The sequence below is a fragment of the Dermacentor silvarum genome, chromosome 5 (genome assembly GCF_013339745.2).
Source record: "Dermacentor silvarum isolate Dsil-2018 chromosome 5, BIME_Dsil_1.4, whole genome shotgun sequence".
Lineage (NCBI taxonomy): Eukaryota > Metazoa > Arthropoda > Arachnida > Ixodida > Ixodidae > Dermacentor > Dermacentor silvarum.
In genome coordinates, this window is record NC_051158.1 from 46,916,025 (window position 1) to 46,929,437 (window position 13,413).

General features: G+C 45.9%; 1 protein-coding gene across 5 annotated transcripts in view; it reads right to left on the reverse strand.

Annotated features, from left to right (window-relative positions):
- The window catches only part of LOC119453368 (WD repeat domain phosphoinositide-interacting protein 2-like), a 28,753-nt gene extending 19,200 nt beyond the window's left edge, over nucleotides 1–9,553 (reverse strand). For 4 of the 5 annotated variants that reach the window (XM_037715409.2, XM_037715407.2, XM_037715408.2 and 1 more), the window contains exons 1-6: nucleotides 9,316–9,553; nucleotides 3,753–3,835; nucleotides 2,882–3,105; nucleotides 856–1,011; nucleotides 331–423; nucleotides 181–251 (exon numbers count right to left, since the gene is read on the reverse strand). In XM_037715409.2, the coding sequence (XP_037571337.1) occupies nucleotides 181–251; nucleotides 331–423; nucleotides 856–1,011; nucleotides 2,882–3,105; nucleotides 3,753–3,835; nucleotides 9,316–9,452 (764 nt within the window). In that variant the 5' untranslated portion in view covers nucleotides 9,453–9,553. The remainder of the gene's footprint in view (nucleotides 1–180; nucleotides 252–330; nucleotides 424–855; nucleotides 1,012–2,881; nucleotides 3,106–3,752; nucleotides 3,836–9,315) is intronic. The other variant, XM_037715406.2, reaches the window with a different exon arrangement.
- Between the last annotated feature and the right edge of the window lie 3,860 nt (nucleotides 9,554–13,413).

The following is a 13,413-nucleotide window of genomic DNA, read 5'->3' on the forward strand; positions in this document are numbered from 1 at the left end:
CTTGTGACGCCGTGTAAGGCACCCGCAATTAAGAATTAGAATAAATTGACAAGCCAACAACTGCACTTGCAACTACCGTGTTATTTTAAAAAGTCAGTGTCGATATATATACACACCAGAGCACACCACTGCGCGCTGGTGCACAAATTTCTCGCTACTGAGAAGTCGCAAGCAACTCACCGCTTCATGCCTCTCCTGAATTCGTACAGCTTCTGTCCATCAGCGACACAGAATACTCTTATGACCGTGCCCTGAAAGAGTCGGACAATTTCTTATTTAGATTTGGCTCTCTAAGACAATGATTGATTTGAAATGACGGTGCACACAAACCTTCGTGGAAGCTGTTGCAATCAGCGTTCCCGTAGAGTTGAACGCGAGGGCGGCCAGTGCGCTGTTGTGGGCTGGGATCATCACCTTCGCTTGCTGAAAAGAAAGCACGGGTTGGTATTGCTCATGGCAGTGAACTGCAATGTAACAGTTTATGCAGAGTGGACCACAAAAGCTGGATAGCGTGAAAAGTAAGTTAAAGATGTGCATGTTGAAATTATTTATCAAATGTATGGGCCATGACATGGAAATAAACATTACGCATTGTGGGGCAATGGCTAAGTTACTGCTGTCACAAATAAAAGTTGGTAGAAATGCACGTCGCACGCTGCTTATCACCAAGCTACAGTTGAAAAAATGACCACAGAACAGATTTTTCAGGAGCAAAACTACACAACAGCCACGCGAAAATGAAGTTTACACTCAATTATGCAGTATTCCTCGCTTGAACATGGCTCAGGTTCGTGTTGAACCATTGTGTGCAGCCACAACCAGAAGATTGGAGTTGAACAATAACGAAGAACCAACCAGGTTGAGTGCGTCGAAGATCTGGACCTCGCCGAAGTTGTCCGAGCCCGGGTAGGCCAGGTAGCAGTTGTCACTCGAGGGCGACAGGGCGCACAGGCCTTTTGTGTTGGGCGGCGTCTCCCGGATCGTGTGCAGGACCTGCGACCATTTCCCGTCCTGATTTGCAAGGAAGAAAATCCACGGCGACATGAACGACACCTCCACCACACAGAAATGCCGCAGGTTAAAATGGTGCAGCGGTTAGTTGCTGGCTGGGCAAACATCCTGGGAGAAGGGGGGATGATCTCCAAGATGGCACGTAACAGCGAAGCCAGCAACATTGAGCAAGCCATGCCGCTTGTTTTGCCTGGGATCGGAAGCAGGGCATTTTGCTAGACATACTGCACATGCATTGTTCAGTTGTGCCAACGGAGGCGTGCATTCGCTGACGACCACTATTGGGAAGAGAATGAGAAGTGCACACTCATTGCAAACGAGTAGTGTGGCCCTGGACAGGCAAGTCAGCCGAGAGCTCACGGCTATGGAGTGCTGCTTGGGATGCGGGAGGCCTTTTCCATCTAATGCTGTGTAATGCACCTCAAGTTACACAATAAGTTTCGCGACAGTTATTGCAGCTTTACACGGGGAACAACTTGAATCTCGGCATGCTCAGCGCTGCAGCATCTTCGAGCATCCTCACTGGCACAATGTATGCTTAGTGGTAAGCCCGTGCGTTGCAGAACAAGGACGCATGCGCTGTTGCAGGCTGGCGGTGGAGACTGCCAGAGCGGCAGCGACATGCAGGACGTGTCAGTGAACGTGGATGAGCAAAATCCAGAGGCCACTGAGCACAAGAGTCAGTTGCTACTAGGGAGCCACTTTTAACAGTTAGTGTTTTCACAGAGTGCTTGATTTGCAAGGACTCTTTATGGACGTGATGCAAGAGATAAGTTTAACCAATCCTATAATTTTTTTTACAGTAAGAGGAGTTTCGCAGCCATTATTGCACGACGAAGCGCAGCGTGTGGTGGCGTGCTCAATATCAATCAGCAACTGAAACTGCGTCGGAGTGCCCAATTTTCACTTTGAAACGTCATTATCAATGATTACAAAATAGTTAGGGATGTACGGTGACGGTCACCATACAATGCCATCAGCTTGGCATGAATCGCTGGCACTGTCTTGAAACGCAGAAACTAACCTTCAAGATGGACGCTGCAATTTTTTTTTTTTTTTGATGCCCTAGCAGTGTTCAGTGGTGGTACTTTATGAAACAATTTTTACATTGATCTAATGCTAGAGAGATGCGTGCTCATTGTGGTGCCTGTCGTCTACATATGTTATGAATTTATGGTACTAATAATATGAACTTTATGAACATCCCCTTATGCATGGCACGCTGTAAGTGCATGAAGACAACTAAGGATGCAATGCGAGCAGACTAGCTGCACAGCAGGATAAATTGGTGCTAGCATGTGCCAAATGGAGCATGTGCCACGAAAAAAATGCATCTGGGTGTGCCTACATGCGACAGAAGCTGAGGACTAGGGACACAACATTGATTCAAAGCAGCAAGAAGCAGCATCATGAAGAGTCAGCTTGTATTCTCTTGGTTCCCACCTCATAACTATACTGTAATGTTTTTGTGTCCTAGTGCCCTCTTTGTTTATGCAGTTTAAGCAGGGACAATAATGAAAAAAGTCGGCTTCGCCCCAAAGGTGAATCGTTGATAGCAATAGCAAAGTAGCAGACAACTACACACATTAAGAGTCAAGGTGTAGCTCTGGCGACATCTGGCTAACAGCAGCGGTACTACTGAAAAATTAAAGTACTGGACAATAAAGGGGGTTAACAATCCCCATTAGACGACGTCCCCACTGTGCCCCTCAGCAATGGCTCCCCATCAGAGCAACGGAAACAAATCTAGGAGGCCATGCCTTCGCATACTGCAGGCACCGAAAGTGATTGTAGAAGCCAGAAATACGTCACTGCTGCCACATTTTAAGATGTCAAAATTAAACTAATGTGCAGACACGTGCGCACATACCTTCATGTCCCGAATGTTGTGTATGTAGAGGCTCTCCTCGAGGCACACGACGAGGCGCGCCCGGTTGAGCCGCACGGCCAGGATGCTGTTGCTGTAGGAGTAGTTGCAGATCTCCGACTCCTTCTTGAAGTGGCACATCTTGAGCTTGCGCAGAGACCCGGTACTGACGAGAGACACCAAGCTGGACAGAAAGAGCCGCTCGACCAGGGCCATGCCTTCCTCGTCTGCGTAGAGCGCGCGTGCCGGCAGAAACAGTTGACGCCCTTGTCGGAATGAAGTATAGATTCCTTCAGAAGGCACCGTTGCATCAGTGGCGCCAGCCGAAGACAAACATCTGGCCTTACTGAACTAGGGTCTGTATCCGGGCTGGTTGGTAGGGCAACATCTTAAGGCAGGTAAAGGTCAAATAAAACACTGAACAGCAAAAAGAACAAGGACATGCAGAGTGCATACAGAGTGCTCTGTATGTCCTCGTTCTTTTTGCTGTTCAGTGTTTCATGTGCGCTTTACCTGCCTTAAGATGTGCACTCACCTATTTAAAATGTTCATTACCAAGCTGGAAATCTAATTATTCAGCCTTCTTGCCTGTTGCCACAGGTGATGGATGAATAGACTAGCCGACAGTATTGTCAGCTATTTCATGTTAGCATCATGCACTAGATTAATTAACTTTCATGTGCCTGTAATTTGTTTGACACTCCTGCGACTAATCTCACTTTATAACATCCTTTGCTCCCCCATTATGTAATACTCATCATGGATACAGGTGGCAAGGCCAGAGCTGTGGCAATATGTACTTGATTTAATTAAAGGCAGAAGGACTCCCATTTCTTCTTGGTACATGCAGAAAGTAAAAAGAACAAGCACTCACCATTTTCGTATATCTGGTCGAGCTTGTCCACATTTGCCAGAGAAAAAAACTTGTACCCGGACTGTGTCCCAACCGAGAGTGACCTTGAAAGAACAAGTAGGTTCCCTTTAAGTTGCCGGTCAAACCAAACAAAACCTCAAAGTTGTTTTTAGACAAGCGAGATAAGACACAAGAATGATTGCACATAACATTTACCCTTTTCTTGAATTGTAAACCTTGCAGAAACCTTCGAATGCATGAGGCCAGTTTCTTATAGCAACTTGCATAAGCCGGCCCACAGCATTTGTATTCAACAGAACACGCATATTACAACGAGTGCGCCTGAATATAAATGCATGACAATAGAAATAGAAAACAAAGGCACAAAGACTGCAATGCCTCAACAGCACTTGCAACTCGTGCCGCCCCGTTCAAGCCATGCCAATGGTTGGTAGGAGCACAGGTTGCAACTGATCACCAGCAGTACCACACAGCATTAACGGTATGACAAAGGAGCTTCAACTACCAGCATCCTGCATCAGTAGCGTGCCGTACTCCACTGACCAACCAGAAATCTCTGAATACTATTTTTAGTATATTTTACAGGGGCGTGCAAATAGTACATGGAGACTAAATCGAATTGTGCCACAAGGGAATCGAATATCAAAAATGTTTCAATAGTGAGCAGCCATTTTCACCATTATAAAGCACTGTTCACATCTTAGTACGTCAACAGCATTAGCAAGCTTATGTAATTACATTACGAAGCATTTATAACAAACAAAACTGGGAGCATTAGGGACAAACAAACTGTGTGTACTCTGGACTTGTAACAGAGTGCCAATGATGGTGGTTCAGCCTGGTACATCCTGGTTCCCTGAGCTCCACTACTACGTATCTACTATGGCCGCCAGGATAACGACAGCAGAACGAAGAATACAGCACATGCAGACAAGGATGAAGAAGGGCAAAACTGACGCCCTTCGGTGTCAGTCCACTGCAGACTGTCGCAGATAACTAGCCCAGTTCCTTACACTGCTAGGAGCTGACAAGATGAGGAAACTTGCAGGCATAATGAGGGCTTGACTGACAGGGGTAAGTGGAAATCAGTGGGAGAGATCTTTGTCCTGCAGATAGCCTTTGCGACAATTTGCTACACAGACATATGTACAGCATGAGCAAATCTTGTTCATTTGCCTGTGTGTAGCAGTATTTAGCAAAGCAAATTCCTTTACAAAATATGCACTAACTAGCCTAGCAAGGCATTCAAGCAACGACTCAAAGAAGGCTGACAATGACCAGTTGTGCGCCCAGTGCTAGACATTTATAGATCTTCCATAACAGGCCCCCCCATTCTTAGTTTTCTTTTTTCGAACAGGCACTGCAGGAAAGCAACACTTGCAAAAAGGCAGTGAAGGTTCTGTCTCTCGCATCAAAATCAGCAAAGTGAACAGCTGCCAACTTGTTTGAATTTTTCTTACAGTACAGTGACGTGCTAGGCGTGCATCAGTAAGAGCCAAAGTATCATCACTGATGGGCATACTTTAGAACATCTGTAATAGGGCAATGTGGCTTAACCTTTCCAGTCGTTTTGTCAATAGCTTTTAAAGGTCTTCTCCTGATCAATTAGGCATTTAATGTGTCATTCATATTATATTCAACAGACAAACATTTCAGACATCAGCACATACTGTGCTGATTTCATCAAGCTAGCTTGTGTTATTCATCTTGTGTGTTGCATACATGCTACATTTTTTTTTTTTTTCCTTTTCAAGATTTCACAGCCTTTGTACACCAAAACGAGGAGTAGCTGTTAGCTCTCTAGGGCAGTTGAGCTTGCCCAATTCCAATTTCAAGAACTGAAAGATTCAGCCGGATGGCAAAAGCAAGTGAAGCCAGCCTAGGAAGAGTTGGCAAGATGTTTCTTGCGGGCAAAATCTTAACACCAAGGATGCTGTGGAAGGAATGGATAGCTTCAAAAACAGCGACCTCCAGATAGCACGGGACACAGCTGATGGGAGATGGACATGGCATATGTTGACTCACTTGGGCACAAGGTTGGACTCTATATGCACGACATGTGTCGGTGTTCAGATTCAATATTTCGACACAGCAGTGGCCTGCCATAAGCTGCAGTTGAAAGCGCAGCTGAAAGTTTGTCGGTGACAAGCCGTGTGGGCTGCTGCAATTAAATGCAGAGTGCAAACGCCTTCACTGGAACAACTGGACTCTTACACACCCTTTGTTCGATAAGTGGCTGAGTATAACATTTAAAAGACACTGTAGCAATGCTGCTACTATTTGTTAATGAGGTGCAATAGGATGTGAAACAGTATGAAGGAATAACAGGACAGGACACAGCGTCACTTGCAAGTAAGCTTTTAGAGCAGACAAGTTCGCTTTTTATAGGAAAAATGAGAGTGTGCACAAACATAAGGCATTTCCGTGGCCTGACTGCAGTGTGCAAGCACATTTCAGCACTGCAGTCAGTCTAAGGAAATGAAATTGTAAAAGTGCATACTTGTTCTAACAAACAGTCGAGGAATTGAAGTGCTGTGCAGAGCCATAGATGTATCGCTGATACCAAATGCGTCTTATTGATCAATGCCTCCATTAATTCGTATGCCAAGGCATCTTTGCCTTCACAGAGTATGTGGATGTACTTGCCTCAAGTGCAGGAACCGTAGTGCATAAGCAAATGTGCAGTTCTTTTATTCTTGACAGAATGCTCATGCACCCTTGCGCTGTCATTAACGCATCGGCCTGCTTGCACAATATCCTGTTCTTACCGCGTGTGCATTGTCTTGCACCATATTACACCATAAGTACTGCCGTCAGTTTCAGTGTAAAAGTAGAAACAGACACCGACATAAGTACAATGGGCACCCAGCATTTTTATTCTGACATTTCTAATGAAACAATTTTGCACTCGCCTATGCCTTGTTCGCACTGAAAATTGCCCAATAAAGCAATTGAAATATTTGATTGCCTGCTTCGTCTAGATAAAACCATCATACGAACATCTCACCAGCAGACAAGCAAGTTCGATGTGAACAGGTTCCGCTGCCTCTTGCCATCTAAAGGTTGGGACAAAACAGGCGAGCTATGATGTTTGTCTGAATGATGCTGATCAGAGAAATCTTATCTTTTTGCGGAATTTGAGTGAAAAACATGGCTGCTGTAAGCAGGTTTTATCTAGTGATAGCGGAGAATGCGGTGGGGGTAATGCAAGAAAATGGTGCTAGATTTGGGGAAAATATGGATGTTAATGATCACGACTCATTAACATTGAGGTTTAATAGCACTTGGTGGTCTAGTGAATGACGATTTGCGTTAAAGCAACATGCCAACCCGGTGTGTGTTTGCATGTTGCTTTTGGCACTAATGAAGCCTTTTGCCAATTACTGTGATTAATACTACTTCAGTAGCCTAGTTAAAAGGGGCATGCCAACTTTAGTTAAAGCTCAACTTCAGTTGCAGCCTCTCCACAGCTGCACGCAAGTCCCAAACGCAGTTTATTGACTTTGGCAAGCAGCATTCTTGTGTGCTAACCTGGGAGGAAAAAAAGGACCAGTTGAACTGCTTTATTGCTTCATCCCCGGCTTGTACCGACATTCTATGAATGGTTTAAACTGGTTACAAGCCGTGAATTGAGCAATAATCCAGTCAGACCAGCTGGCCACTTGTCCCTGGGAAGGCACGACAACAGGTGGCAGTGAAAAGAACAACATTGCCAGAGTGTGGGGCCCGGTGACAAACTTCCTTGAGAAAATCGCTGCACAAATTAACTATATGGATAACTAACCTATCACTGTTTCTGTGTATGTAAAAAGTTCTATTTACACTATCCTGTGATTTTACTCCCAGGCCCTCCCCCCCACTGATGACCACTGTTCAGGTGTCAGCAGACTGCGCAAGACAATAAACGAAATTACCGCTGAACGCACTGTAACTTACCATATTTAAACAATCAACCACTCGTTACTAGTAGACAGAAAGGTAGGCACATGCTTTGTGTGTACAGGGGGGTTTGCGAAACCGAATTACGTAACCGGGGCGTACGCCTCTTGCAAGGTTCTCGTGCAGTCGAAAATCGCTGACAATGGACCGCCGTCAGGAACGGGAGAGAAAATGCGGCGCCCGGGCCGTTTTCTCGTGAGAACAGTCACCCGCTGACAGCGCGCCGTGCCTTTCTTTCAGTCAAGGACTTCAACCAGTGCTTCAACGGAACAGCTTCGCTCCGTCGTCGTCTGACGATGACGCGACCAAAGACGCAGTGCGAAACGAAGCCCCTTCTGGTGCCAGAAGCTTAGCCAATGGCTTATAGAGGGAGAACGGCTCTTGCAAACTTTTGCACGAAGGACAAGCAGGCAATGCAACTTCGAGCGAGCTCCGTCGTAAGGCTCTCGCTTTTTTACGAAACTGACGCGTTAAGTCACGCGATATACAGAGCTGCAGGTTTTTTTGTTTTTTCGGTGGGCAAGTGCGCGAGCGCACACACAACAAACCACACGTCGCACAAAGCAGCAGCAGCAGAAAGGGCGCGTTCGCGGAGTTGGGTACAGGAGAGAGTGCGATAACAGCTGACCGTCGCTGACGCATCGGAACGGGAAACGGACTTGCGACGACGCGTCTGCGCGCAGCGGAAAGAAACAAAACAAACAATACGTGGAAAAAAAAAAAAAAAAGTCGCGTGCCGTCTCTTACATCAGCCCGCAAATCGCGCAAGGGCGCTGACATATGACAGATTAATAACGCCAGGCTATCGAGCAGTGCTGGCTGGCTCGTTTCAAGGCTAAGGGCTTCCGACGGCGGTGGAAGGGAGCGGGGAGGGAACTGCTTTCTGGCTGGTGCGAACCGCACCGAGACCTTGGGCGCAGGTGCAACTGAGACGACCGGAGACTTGGACGAGAGAAAAAAGGACCGACCGCTCTGCTGGCGCTGTCCTAGTTACCTTGGCCAATGCCTGCGGCTGGGATTGCCCTTCGCCCGAGCGATTCAGCTGTTCGGGTTGTTGCAAGCAACGGATGGAAGTTGCGGGGGAAGGGAAAGCGCGGGGCGACAAGCCAAAGCGAGCCCCAACGATTCACAATGCCGAGCGAGAGTGCGCGGCTATGGAAAATGCGCGCTGCAAAACGTTACAACGCTCTCCCTTGGCAGTCAACATTAAATAAAAAAAAAAAAAAAAAGGGAGGGGGGGGGGGGTGACTTGCTTTGCTGATAACGCGCAGCGGAGTTAATCGATCCCGCAGCAGTGTTTGCCTCCACTCATCCGAGCTTTCGACAAGGAGGGGGGCGCGAACCGCAAAAGCAAAGCGCCGAGCGAAAACATCTTTTGGGTGGCGGACGCGCAAGCTACACGGAGCGCGGCTCGTCGGTCGCGGGAAGGAGTCCAAATACGGAGACGCGAAGACGGGTCGTAGCAGGCTTGGCAAATCTTCGCGTGAACGGAAGAAGCGACTAGGCCACCAAAAAGCAGCAATAAGTCACGCACGTCTTGTCACCGCCAGCGGTTGCACAAGTCGCGGAAGGCCAGGCGAGCCGAGAAGAAAACAAGACGAAAAGAGACGCCCAAAAAACTTACGTGCCGTCTTGGTTGAAATTCACGTACGCGATGTATGGGGTGTGTTCACCCCCTTCCGCGGCTAGATTCATGAGTCCGCCGACGCCGTGCTTCACTCCCTTGCCGATAATGTTGAGGTTAGTGGCTAAACTTTGCATGGACGCACAAACATCGTCCCCCCACAACAAAGGTGCGCGCTGTGCAGCAAGCACCACCACAGTAGCCTCCGTCAGCTGAGAGTTGTGTATGGCTGATGGCTAATGGCTACGATACAAAACGCCAGTCCGAGACGCAGCCGCTCATTGGCTCGCGCGGCGCTGATGTCACTGATCGCGTTGAACGTCAGTCGTTCCGATGGTAGCGACACTCGTCGGCGAAAAAATGTAGGCGCCTGGCCTTTGAGATGGCAACGGCGCCGTTTTAATCTCCGAGGCCACGCTAAACACTAGCTTCCTTTGTGCTTTCTGCACAGATGGAAGCAGCATCGTCTCGATTAAAAATTGTTTTAATATGACAAGAAAGAACGCCACCCTGCCTACTGTGGGCGACACATGCGTGACAAAACGCCAGGATGTCAGATTCGTAACCTCGTGTCAAGTAATATGACGATGAAGCGAGATGTCACGCCTGTTTAGATCCTTACTTTTTTTAACGTACAGCTGGGCGTCCACAGTTCGCGATTGTGGTTTATCATTCAACACATGGCGTCCACTCTTAATACACAGGCTTATCGGTAGCGATTGGTATGGGGAATTAGTGACTGCTGTGAAAACAACGTAAGCAGTCAGTGCTGTCTGTGATCGAAGCCGCATTGTGAACGTCCTCCATGGACGAAGGGGATCGGCGTGGGAGAGAAGGTTAGAAGGGGCGCTGCGCGTTCTGAGAAAAGCGACAGCGGAGGACCAAGCTTGTCAAAGGTCGAAAAGCACCAAACGAAAGAGGGAAAGAATGGGCGGTGGCTGTATGGGACTCGTCAAGCTTTCAAGCAACACGGTCATTGTGTGTGGCTTGCGAGCGTTCTGCATAGCATCCCCTTCTAGTCGGCTCTTCGAGTTTTTATTTTCCTGGAAAGGGAGGCTGGGGCCCGACGAGCTTTTCGTCCCCGCCTACTCATACCATATGCAGCGCGGCCGTGCCATATGTGTCCGGCGTACGAAACTTGTGCCAGAATTTAAAAATATGCAAAGTGACACGTAGTTGGACAGAACCAAGGGAATTTTGTTTGCTATCACTTGGAGGCTTTTTCTTTTTCTTTGTACTTCGCCTAATTGCATAATTAGTTATTACTAATTAATAAACTGTCCAAATATTCTATATTCAGTACTAAATAGTCGACCAGAAAATTGTAGATCATCCTGAAAAATTACCGATCCAGCTTTTTGTTGCTCGATACGTGCTACATGGAAGTTTTTTTTTTTTTTTTTCTCTTTCTTTTTACAAACCTGTAAGATGCCGCGAACTACAAAAAAGTGCGGCGCACATAGCGATGGAACGAAAAAAAAAATGTAAAGCGTAACGTAAATTAAGAGACTGGAAGACAGCAGTGTGGATCAGAGAGCAAACGGGGATAGCCGGTTTTCTATGGTTGACATTAAGAGACCAAAAATGGAGCTGCGGGGCAGGCCATGTAATGCGTAGGATGGATAACCGGTGGCCTTTTTAGTGTTACAGAATAGAAACCAAGAGTAGGAAAGCGCTGAGGAGGACGGCAGAGAAATAATTCGCAGGCAAAAAATGGGTTCAGATGGCGCAAAACCGAAATAATTGGAGATCGCTGAGAAATTGCCTTTGTCCATCAATGGACACGATGGACGATGAGATGATTAAATACGCAGTGCAGTTTGAGTGGCCATATATTTTAAAAAATAATTCTGTATACTGCACACAGAAGTACTAGGGAGCTTTATGGTGACAAAGAAAGTTGCTAATTACAGTCGAACCAGGATATATCGAACTTGAAGGGGATCACGAAATAGTTCGATATATGAGTAATTCGATATATAAAATAAAAATGTTATACAAAACTTTTCAAAAAGATTTTACAGCTGTTCGTTATACAAGATAATTCGTCATATTCGGGATCTATATATGCGGGTTCGACTGCATAGCGAAAAGCTGTAAAATTCTCTTGAAACGCTTTGTATAAAATTTTAATTTTATACATGGAACTGTTTCGCGATTCCCTTCGGGTTCGATATATCCGGCTTCGACTGTACACGATAATTCGTTATATCCGGGTTTGACTGTACTTTCGAAAGAATCATTCATTCAATATTTTAGAACTGCAATGAAACTGCTAATGATACGCAGTAGTTCCGATTGCATCTTGCATACCGAAAATGCGACGGGTTCAATTTTCCCTTGTACTCTGATGCTTTTCGAACCGCTCCTCGAGTCGCATTAGTGCCTGATAACCTTTTCTATCAAACGAATATTTTATATGTAACTTATTTTAGAAAGGAAACTCTCCGCTAAATGGTCGCTCTGGTGCAGATCGGGACAGAACCATCCGATTGGCTATAGCTACCCAAATGTGCTCAATCTTTTTTTTTTTTTTTTTTGCAGGACATTTAGTATCTCACAAAGTTCACGTACGCGCAAACCTGAATTAGAAAGACAGTGAACAACCGAACCAGTCATAAGTCACGTGAGATGCGCTAGGCATGCGCATACGATGTATAGCCCTGAGTACCGAAAGTGTATGCTAATTAATCGTAGTTTATTGCACTTCAGATTGCGCTTCGACAGTTAACCTATTGTACTACAAAGACTTCTCCATATATTGAAAGAGCTGTGTGAAAGAGCGGAAGACTTCATAGAATTTACTAGACAGCTCTGACCATTCTGGTCACGGACCTCAGTATCAACAAATTGTCTCGAGCGGCCAGTCGCGCGGCAATTTCGCGTGCATTCGCGGGCTTCTTTCCCGCTCTAAACAACGCTTTTATGTAGCACGTATTGAGCAAAAGAAAGCTGCATCGGGAGTTTTTCGTGTTGCCCTACAATTTTCTCATTGACACTCTTCATCTAATTATAATATTTGAGACGTTGATTAATTAATTCAGACCAATTATCTAATTGGGCGGAATGCAACAAATTAATCTGAGTATCTCAAAGCGACGGCAAGCAACATTACCTTGGTTCTGTCCACCTACATAGCATATTTTAAAAGTTTTGCCCAAGATAAGTGAAACACCCTGTATATACATATATTGTTTTCTATCCTTCTACATTTTTTTTTCTCTTTTCTTTGTCTGCACTACGTAGGGAGTGGTACTACGTACACTACGACGTAGTAGCACTCCCTGCCTCGCCCATTCGTTTTTCCTTTTTTGACAAAACATTCTTCTTATCTTGCAACGCCTTTGTTTGATCAGAACGCCACAAAATGGCTTGCGTGTTCGTCTACCATTTAGTAGCACACGCACCGCATTCCTTTTCTTACGCCACTCAATTCCTGACACCATGGCACTCGGCATGGGGAACGTGTCAACGACCCAAACACTGACAATCCTGAGGGGTGCGAATGAGCGGTGAATATCCCTGGAACCAACGAGTAATCTTTTTAGCCCCCTGCTCTATCTCGTCGCCTCTTTTTTTTTTTTTTTTTTTTTTTTTTTGGGGGGGGGGGGGGGGGGGGGGGGGGCGAGTACTTAAATGAAAAGATTGTAGCCCCGAACGACGCTGTTGGGCATATAAACCGAAGACGACCGCGAAGTTGTGCTTCTCATCCTTATATATATATATATATATATATATATATATATATATATATATATATATTCATACTACGCTGTTGTCTTCTTCACGTACTGCTCGTCGCCCTAGTCATCGCATGTAGAGATTTCATTTCCGCTTCTTTAAAACGGGTTGATGACTTGTGTCATCAAGCTCGTTATTCGTTCCGTTCCCGCTGCTTTTATTCTGGGCCCCTTAGTGCTAACAAAGTGCCGAATCTTAGAAGCACTTTACTGGCCCAAAGAGTAATGTTCATGAGGTGTGAGTAATGCTCAAGAGTAATTTCCATGAGCTTACACCAAGCACGCCATAGACACAGTAACCGTTGAACCAGATAGCACGCACTAAGAATACAAAAAAAAAAAAAAAAAATCATCGATA